The 10,339-nt window shown below is 40.4% G+C and overlaps 1 protein-coding gene across 1 annotated transcript in view; it reads left to right on the forward strand.

Moving 5' to 3' along the window:
- adgrd2 (adhesion G protein-coupled receptor D2) overlaps positions 1 to 10,339 on the forward strand; it is a 42,124-nt gene that overhangs the window by 1,403 nt on the left and 30,382 nt on the right. The window contains exons 4-10 of the mRNA XM_046034062.1: positions 37 to 666; positions 2,240 to 2,362; positions 3,393 to 3,487; positions 4,072 to 4,362; positions 6,839 to 6,950; positions 8,315 to 8,449; positions 8,810 to 8,918. Of these exons, the coding sequence (XP_045890018.1) occupies positions 37 to 666; positions 2,240 to 2,362; positions 3,393 to 3,487; positions 4,072 to 4,362; positions 6,839 to 6,950; positions 8,315 to 8,449; positions 8,810 to 8,918 (1,495 nt within the window). The remainder of the gene's footprint in view (positions 1 to 36; positions 667 to 2,239; positions 2,363 to 3,392; positions 3,488 to 4,071; positions 4,363 to 6,838; positions 6,951 to 8,314; positions 8,450 to 8,809; positions 8,919 to 10,339) is intronic.

The raw sequence follows: 10,339 nt of genomic DNA on the forward strand, positions 1-10,339 counted from the left end.
AGAATTTCATCAATTACTTCTTCTGCTCGTGTTTAGATTTACACTTCTCAGCTCTATACTTCCCAAAGGAATCCCGGGAGGGCTTTGCCCGTGTCATCATGCCCTTTCCAGCCCTGTCTTCTGTCAGTGTGTGTGTTCGTGTTCAGTGGAACCAAGAGTGGAATGAGGTGTCCACCATCTTCTCCTACGCAGCACCTGTCTTTACTAATGAGTTCCAGTTAAGAGGACAAGTGGACATGCAGGGACGCATCCTCCTGGCAACCATCATCCACGGGAAGCACCTGCCATATAAGGCGTCCTTTCCCAACGATGGAGCTTGGCATCACATCTGTGTCACGTGGCGCAGGAACGGTGGCCACTGGGCTATCTATGTGGATGGGGACAGGAAGGACATGGGCTCTGGCACAGATATTTCAAGAGATATCTACGGGGATGGGATACTCATTCTGGGTCAGGACCAAGATTCATTTGGAGGGAATTTCACAGAGCCCTTTTTTGGAAATATCACTGACCTAAATGTTTGGAATATTTCTCTGGAAACAAGACATATCCTTGCCCTCAATGCATGTACACCCATGACCCAGGAAGTGTTTTTCAGTTGGAACCTTGACCACCTAAGCAGCCATTCAGTGGTCAAAGAGGTGCAAGTCCTTCTGTTTTGCCCAGGTAAGATCACATTCTGTGGATCACGTTCTGTCTCTTTCAAATCAGCATTTCATCATCTGTGATCCTTTCCAAAGTGTCTACCGAATGGTCCCATCCATGAGTTTAAAGAATTTTATCAGACACCAAAACACTGCACAGTGGTTTATAATGTTCTGGGTTATCATGATGACAGTCATTTTATCTTTAGTCACAGTGATTGCCAGACTAGTAGTTAGTAGTAGCACATAGTAAAGACGAGAAAGAGGAATGTTTGTTTGCACATATTTCATTGGCTTACACAGTGTCTTCCCAGATGACGTTGCATTGTGTTTAAATGGAACTTTTTTCCAGTCCGCACTATTCTACTCTTTTTTGCTTAAGCATTGCATTGGAACCCAGACTGTCATCACAGTGGCCTCATTCAACAGAATGAAGGGGCTGGGTTTTTTTCACGTAGGGCTAATGTTGGTTTGGACATTGCCTCATTTGGAATGGAGGCCTCATGTTCCCTTGACAGCCAAACATATGTAGGACAAAGCTTGACAAATTCAGTTTTTTTAAATAGCGTATATTAGTTACAAATCAGTAAATTATTTGCTGAAAAAAATGATGTATTACTGATTTAGTCTGAGTTTTAAGTAGGTGAGGGTGGGCTGTCCTATAGTTTCACTCAAATGAAGACATAAATTTGGAATTTTGCATCATGCTTCATAGGGTTTCCTTCTTATTTTGATTTGTTACAATTTGGATCCTATTTTTGGAGTTTTAGATGTAATTTGTTGCAGTAATAATATTGTTATACTTACAAACTGGATTAGTGAAAATGATTTCAAAGAGACAACAAAAAACAAACAATCATGTTACCTAATCTGTTTACAGACTGACTTCCTGGTTAAACTTTGACCTAATGTGCCTACTATAATTGCGAGTGCACGCAGTTACAAAGAAGTAATATTTACAGAATGTACTTGAAGTACCAAAAGTAAAAGTAATCATTATACAGAATAGCCCATTTGTAGTTAATAATTAATTAAAATGAACTAAATCTTCAACTATTAAATAAATGTAGTGCAGTGAAAACTACAATATTTCTCTCTCTTGTACCTAAGTACTGTTCTTGAGTAAATATACTTAGTTACATTCAACCACTGGATAGGGACACATTAGGGTGACTGAGCGGAGAGAATAAAGGGGAGTGAAAGTGAGACAGAGAAACAGGGAGGGGATTCCCATAGCTCCAGAAGTGCGGGGGCGGCTCCGGGAAGAACAGAGCTTCATGCAGTGGTGAAGAGTAACTCCTACACTGTCTGACTTTCTTTTCCTCTTAAAAGATTCATGCAGTCAATTCAAGCTTAAAGAGATTAAGCTGTTATTTATATTTTTCACAATATATTTGTATTCATAATAAATTCACAATTCTTTCATTTGTTGTCGACCCTCATTGACCCCTTGATGTTCCTGAATGCCATCATTTGTTTTAATCAAATCTCATATTTACCTTAGTTTTTTACCAGTGGAGAAATTTAAACATACTCAGGCTGACTCTTGTTGTGTGTCATTGTGTGGATGTGCGATCACATGAATGTGTGAGCAGCAATGCACCAGCAGATGGAGGTGCAGGGCTGCAGGACACTGCAGGGTTGGTCAGACCAGCTCCCACTGTTCAACCTGACGGACTGTTCCCATCCACTGCCATTCATCTGCAGCAGCAGCAGAGGTGAGCCTCGTTCACTGTCCACAAAAGCTGCTGTAGTCAGGTTATGTCAAGGTTTGTACTGTACTTGTTAATATAAATAGAATATGAGTGCTAATGATGACTGGATATATTGACTAAGGTAAATACATTATGGTGCAGCAGCCTGCATGTAGTGATGGAAGTGCTACCCCATATGTCTATAAAGGTTCTCAGTCATCCAGCCCTTGATTTTATCCCTCCTTGGATACCCCAAATGCAACCCTAACCCCCACAGAAACTGTTGACCAGACTCAAAAAAGAAAATTCATAAAATCTTCTAATTATTTAACATAGATGTTTTTATTCTATTAATTTGCTGTCAAGAAAATAATTCTGGTCCTGAAATTCACTTTTCTCATTGCCCAGTGGTAGTTAAATATGTGTCTACTGGAAATATCCAGTAAGATACCTACAAGTTTCAATTGTAGAATGCATACCCCTCCAAGGTACTCCAAAAACACAAGTTTCGCAGACACTATTCAGAGATGAAAAGTGTACTCCAAACTAGGGGTGGGGGAGAAAATCGATACAGCATAGTATCGCAATATTTTCCATGGCAATATTGTGTCAATACACAAACGTCAAGTTTCAAGCACAAAGCAGAGAGCACAAATAGGACTTTTAGTTGTAAGCAAGTATTTTATACTATGTATTATTAGTTAACTTGTGTTTATTTGTATTTTTTCCACTACTGACATGATGTGAAGCATTTAATATCTCATTTCATTTGAGGGTATAGTGTTGACCCGTGACCTTGAGTGGTTACTGTCAAAGGTTACTAGACTGACAGATAAGATTAAGAGTATAAATGTATAATATATCTGTCTGCTGCAACTAAATTATAATTTCTGAGCCTTAAGTGAGGGAAATACCCCTGTTGACATGGAGTGAGAGATCAGTTTCTGCTGGGAGTTCAGGGTTTTATTCTAGGGCGCTGAAGGATAAGTTCTTTGAGCAGCAGAGCATTCTGCCATTACATCATCCACACTGATGTTACATTTCTTTGGCACAGAGCGTTACCTGAAGATGAAGCAGATAAGTGATTCTCAGAACTCTCACCCCACTGCCTTTATGAGCCATATGATGAAGCTCTCCAACAAAACCCAGGTAAACAACCTATACATCCTCATTTAGCACAACCTGGCCTTATTTTCCCACTTCTTTAAATATTTCACTGTCTTCCCAGGCTTTGTACTGTCAGATGCCTTCTTAGCCTGTTAACCACACCTAACATTGAGTTAATCATGAGATAGTGTTTTAAGGTGTATTTAGGTGGGACATTCCATTTATCTTTCTTTTTTTAAATTTAGTTACACCATTATGCATTTATGAAGAATTCAGTTGTAAGTGTGATGTGTATTTTCAAAAGGGTTTGGTGTAGTTTGCTATAGGCGGATGCTGATGCCAAGATTTTGCATCAAAGCTCATTCATTTAGATCAGGACATTTAAAAATAATTGTTTGCATTAAACACTGCCCAACAGTAGTGAAAAATGAACAAACATGTAATCAAATAAATTAAATAATATCCATCATATAAGAGATCACTCTGACTGGCTTCCCAGAGTCATAAAAAATATTGAAATAACCTTAATGGATAATAATACAAATAAAAACACAGGTTTTGGAATTTATATATAATGATAAAAACAATAGCTCTGTTGAACCAAGTGTCTCTGTGTCCACTCCCAGGCAGTGCTGGGCCAGCAGCCATCGCGGCTAGGCAACCTGGCCCAGGCGTCTGCCCTGCTGGACATCTCTGTCCAGGCCCTGGAGGACACCCAGCAAGAGGGACTGCAGCCAACAGACATGGTGTCCCTCATCCAGCTGCTGTCTCTGGCTGCTGACGTCCCAACACAGCCGTTCGCCGATGCCGCCAACCACAGCCAGGACAACATCCAGGAGTTCAGCCAGCTCTTCGTTAGTGTGGCCGACAGCGTCATCAGTGAAGACAATGCCCTCAAGTGGCAGGCCATCAAAGAGGTAGCACACTGACAGTAGCACTGATGCGTATGTGGCTCCTGACTGTGGATACACATCAAGTTTGTAAAGCTGTGTATTTAGTGTATTGTATTTTCTTATGACATGAAATATCATAGATTTAGAAAGGAAATACTTTTTGAAAATTTCTTCAGGAGAATCGGGAAATAAATAGGCTACACTAGAGGCATACAGCAGAATGTACAGTATTTTTCCAGCCTTGACCCAGCCATTGCATTAAAGGGTCTCCAGCTGAAGTTTAGTTCTAAGAATACTGTTAAACCCAATTTAACAATCTATGAAGGAACAGATTTTGAAATTAGAGTTTTCAAATGTAATCTTTTTTAATAACTTAAAGGTCCTGCCTAAATTCACTGTCATCAAGGCAGTGCAAGTCTGTTTTAGTTCCCTTTTTTGTCTGGAACGCACTGGCTCCTTTTGACAGCTTTTTTCTAAGCTTTTTGTTGTATGATACACATCCGTTACTTGACAAAACTGTTTTGTGAAAGAGACACTTAATGTTCCATTTCTTGTAGTTGTTGGGCTGACAAGAAACAGGTTTAAAAGAAATGTGTTAAAAAACAAGTAAAGCCAATATATCATGACTTTTAGTATCATTCAAGTCCACATAAACTTTATCAATAGCATATTTTTGTTAGACCCTTCCTACCTGCCCATGTCTTTAAAACTCTATTCCCCAGTTTGTAAGACAGGCTTTCTGCTAAAATGTGTACTGTCCAAATCCGAGCAGAGGTTAACATCACCAGGGTTATTTTCTCAGATTTTAGGAAAAATCCACTAGATCCACAGAAGACACTATAGCACTGTTTTCGCAGGTTGAGTGGTACTTTCTGTGACAAGTATACTGTAACACACATTTCTCTATACTGAGATCACAACACAACACTCTTCACACTGTTCCCTTTAGCACCATGCAGCTCAGCACAACAGTTAATCTAACATTTAAAAAATGAACATCCAAAGTGCACTAATGCAACCAAACACACTTCACAAACATCTCAGGATCAACCTGTGCATCCAAACACTGACTTCCAAGAGTAATTCTTTGTCACTCAGCACACTCTGACCTAAAAACCAACTAACAGCAGATGTATTTTCATTTTTTGCATAAACACAGATTCATCACAAAGAAGTGGACAGCACTTTTTTACTTCATTGATTACCTTAAAGTATATGCTAAAATATTTCAGTATGCTTTTTTACTAAACTAAAGTAATTCCAGTAATGTAATACCAAATGTGTATTTACTACTCACAATAATTATTTAGAAGAGCTACAGATATAGATATTCAGCAGTGAACTTCTGCATTTAGCCAAGAGTTCTCTCCATCCTTGGCAATCTTCTGCAGATTTATCTAGACTTCCAGCATTCATCGCATCCAGGAGAGACATCTGATCACGTGGCTGGCAGCCATAAACGTTCCACCTCGGAGAGGAAAATTATTCCTCTGCGGGGTTGGAGGTTTTTTTTAGATGTAGATTTAGCAAAAAGTATCAAATAATAGTACACAGTTAGGTAAGTATGACTGAGAAATCATTTATGAAACTTGGAAAGATGGGGATGTTGAATGCATTTTGTGTCAAAGCAATGAAAAGCAATCCACAGTTTAGTCCACATTCCCTGCATTGGTGCTGACTGTGGGAAGAGTTTTGAAAATGTGTACTCAATTATTGCATCAGGGCTACAACAGGTGCCATGTTCCAGCAAATGTAGATGCTGCCATAAAGAGCACGAGGGCTCACTGACTGGTGTGATGAGTATGAAAATGATCCATAGACAGACATACTGCTGCTTTTTCAGCTCTAAAGCACTAGGGGGCAGTATGCTTCTATAGATACATTATTATAAGAGCTCATCATCAGCCCAAATGATTAAGTTACCTCAAGAACAGTTGAACAGACACATGCTATAGCAGCCTCCATACATGAAACCATATTCTAACCCAGTTGGTACATTGCATTCTCTTCAAACTCTATGACCAAGTCTTTTATTTTGTCACTTCTGCATCTGCACTACTGATAATCAACTTGACGAGGTTGCCTTATGACAAGTGTTGTGTTTCTCTTAGCGCTTGCCTCCCTTCCCCCCAGGCCTCTCAGCGCTCCAAGGCCACCTCAGCCCAGACTCAATGGATGAGCAGCACTCTGAAAAACTGTGGCTGTACTCATCTAGAAGCCTCCCTCTCTCTGCTCCCAGCTCTGTCTCCAAGGCTCAGCTCTTAGATGGGCATATTGAATTCAGAACGAGGGGTTTCAAAACAGACAATAGCAAAATCCACGATTGTACACTGCATTATAGGCCAGTCTACTGAACTGTGTGTGCCCTGTTCACCCATACTGTATGTAGACTCTGGCAAACAGTTAACTGCGCTGAAAGCATTTTCTCATTGTGTGGCGTTTGAATGGTCATTTTGAAATGTACCTCTTTAGCTTTGCCGAATTGCTTCTTGTGTTTTAGGTGGTGAACGGCCCCATGGATGTGGTCAAGAGTATTGACTGTATGCTGACCAGCCTGAGCCCTCGCTTGATGGCTGAGACTGATCACCTGACCATTCACAGCCCAAACATCAGTGAGTTACACGCACACACACACTGACATAATAGAATGCATGAAAAAAAAACAGAGCAAAGGAGTGTGATACAAAGGGATGACACATTTGAGTTAGGTGTGGGTCCATCATGTAGGTCCTTTAGAAAACTGGCTGCACAGCAAAAAAATGTCAAATGATGTAACAGTTGGCCTTTAAGAAGTTAAAATCTAGAAAAAGATTTTGACTTTTTATAATAGCAGTTTTTAGTGCTGTATGACTTTTATATCTGCTTTCCTTTTTGATATTTTTCAATATGTGGCATCAGCTTCATTTCATAATCATAACTGTGGTTGACAGACAATATCTTAACTAACAGACATTACCTTATCGTCAAATCAAATCATGAAAGATGTGCTCCCTGATCCCAGCTGATAAGCTCCCAGACAAATTCAGTTGGAGACACTAACTATCCATAATATTTCTGCTGAGCTCAAGATACACTTTTTTTAAATCATGTGGATCTTCAGTGTGACCAACAAAGGGCAAATCATTAATAATTTATTATAATAATGATTATTATTACTGAATATTATTGATATTTTAGTAGTATGTTATTTTTTTATTGTCATTGTTTTAAAAACAATGAAAATCAGTTTAGTAGCTCTCAGGGATTACAATATAAATACCAAAAATAATAAAACCAGGATAAATAAACACAATTTTACCTCTATAGCTATTCAGAGGAAGCTTCCCTGATGATCTGTCAAGACAGAGTGTGGTGAAGAGATGAATATAAAGGTTTATCTCTGGGCTTTTAAGCAAAACTACACTTTATTACAGCATGGGTTTTATTTTTGCAGCCCTGGGCATTAATTGTATCAGTGATGATAACACTGTACTCTTCGGTAATTGCTGAACTTTCTGAACAATATAATATCCAATGTGACCAGAAACAAGAATAATTAGACAGGTTGCAAACAAACCCACGGGTCTGTCAAACGTATTTGGTAGAGAAAATGAAGGCGAACAGTAAAATGATTACCCAAAGTGTCTATTAGAAACATCCATTGCTTTGACCTACTGTTAGTAGGTGCATAGCTGTGCATTGACAGTTTCCAGTGCAAAATTGCAGGTGCACTTACTACAGGTTTGCTTGTTTAAGTAGATTCCTGAGATTAAATAAAGTACTGCCTTCTTATAATCCTGTAGAAATATGCTACAATGGTAACACCTTTACAGCTCAGGTTAATCAATCTTGATTGAAATTCAAACCATTGCGGTTGTGTTGATAGTGTGGTTACTGAAAATGTCTTGTGAGACACAGAGAAAATGGAACCAAATAGTCAGTACATGAATGTAACATGAGGAAGCATATATTGAATATCCTGTCCTTTCTTTTCCAGAACTGGAGGTGCAGCAGCAGAGGCTGCAGGACGGATCCAGAGGATCGAGCTTCTGTGGACCTGAGACAGAGAAACACACAAACCTGGACTGTATTTCAGTCCCACATCAGAAGATACAGGATCTCCACAACAACGGTAAGAAAACGTTGCAAGAGCCAATTATCTTTCTCCACTTGCACTTATAGCAATCACGTATTCAGACGTATCTATCACAATGCTGAGTGTTTGCAAAGAGAGACACATTTTATTAACCTACGTCTTGCAAGTGAATGCAGTGGACGATGCACTAATGACAGACTTGTGAATGTGTAGCATACATTCACCTACTACACTCCCAAGGTCTTGCAGTGAAGTGCAGATGGAGGCGTGTTGGGTTTTGCAATAACTATTCATCTTGAACAATAAGTGGTCCTAAATGAATTACATTTCTGTTTTATTTGGATGTGTGGTGCAATCTGAAGAAAGCGCCGTCTTAATGCTGTGTTGAATGTGCAGGCTTCCATAAGCTCACGTTGGTCAACACATGGTACGGCTCTCTGCGGCCTCTTTTCAATCCTGAGAACAACATCTCCATGGTTCCTACTGTCACCGATGGAAGCCAGAGGTAACGTACAAGCACAAGCTTCCCCCCCCCCATGTCATTTTCTGCTGTACCATCAATACACTTGTCACAGTATAGCATGTTTTTTTTAATACCAGGTATTGCGGTACAGTCTCCAAATGAATTGTGGGCGAAAAGGAAGTGGTGTGAAAGAGTGTTTGCCACATTCCTGATTTATTTTTTTTACATGTTTGTCACACTGAAATGTTTGAGAACAAATTGGAATATTAGACAAAGATAATGCAAGGAAACACAATGCAGTTTTAAAATGAAGGTTTATAATATTAAGGGGGGGAAAAAATCCAAACCTATATGGCCCTGTGAGAAAAACTGATTGCCCCTTAAACTTAAAAACTAATTGGTCCACCCTTAGCAGCAACAACTGCAATCAAGCGTTTGCGATAGCAGGCAATGAGTCTTTTACAGCGCTTTGGAGGAGTTTTGGCCCACTCATCTTTGCAGATTTGTTGTAATTCAGCCACACTGGAGGTTTGAGCCTTAACCACTTTTGTAAGGTCATGCCACAACATCTCAATCGCATTCAGGTCAGGATTTTGACTGGGCCACTCCAAGGTCTTGTCATTTTGTTTTTCTTAAGCCATTCAGAGGTGGACTTGCTGGTGTGTTTTAGATCATTGTCCTGCTGCAGAACCCAAGTGCGCTTCAGCTTGAGGTCACGATCAGACGGCCGGACATTCTCCTTTAGGATTTTTTGCTAGACAGCAGAATGGTTCCATATACCACAGCAAGTCTTTCAGGTCCTGAAGCAGCAAAACTGCTCCAGACCATCACACTACCACAACCATATTTTACTGTTGGTATGATGTTCCTTTTCTGAAATTGTTACTTTTACACCAGATGTAATGGGACACTCACCTTCCAAAAAATTCAGGTTCCCCTTCGAGGGAACTCGAACTGCGTCGGTTACGACACTATGGGAACGCCTCTAGGCGAAGCAGGTCTGAACGTGAATGAAATCACTCCAATCCTATTGGCTTGTTGCTAGAACGGTAAGGTGTGACGGAATAACCGGAGGAGTATAAAGCACACCTGTACACACTCATCATTAGCTTTTTTTTATTCAGCAGGCGCTCTGTATGTTGTTTGAAGAAAGCTCCAGTCCTACAAGCAGTGTGTCTTACCTGAAGAAGAAGTCTACCAGCATGTCCGGCAACCAGATGTACAGAAGGTGTGTTTTTTCTTGCCCTCGGTACATCACGGATGGAGATTCTCATGAGATGTGTGTCTCATGTTTGGGGATGGAGCACGCACGGGCAGCTCTCGAGGGGGCTGCCTGTGCCCGTTGCGAAGCCCTTTCCGTGCGGGTACTGAGGTACAGCATGGCTCTCTTTCCGAGGATGGCCGGATGTGTTTTCCCCGTGGTGCGGGCCCTGCGGCCGCTGAGGCGGCCCGGCGGCTTCACT

Source organism: Micropterus dolomieu, linkage group LG21, assembly GCF_021292245.1.
Source record: "Micropterus dolomieu isolate WLL.071019.BEF.003 ecotype Adirondacks linkage group LG21, ASM2129224v1, whole genome shotgun sequence".
NCBI classification, from domain to species: domain Eukaryota; kingdom Metazoa; phylum Chordata; class Actinopteri; order Centrarchiformes; family Centrarchidae; genus Micropterus; species Micropterus dolomieu.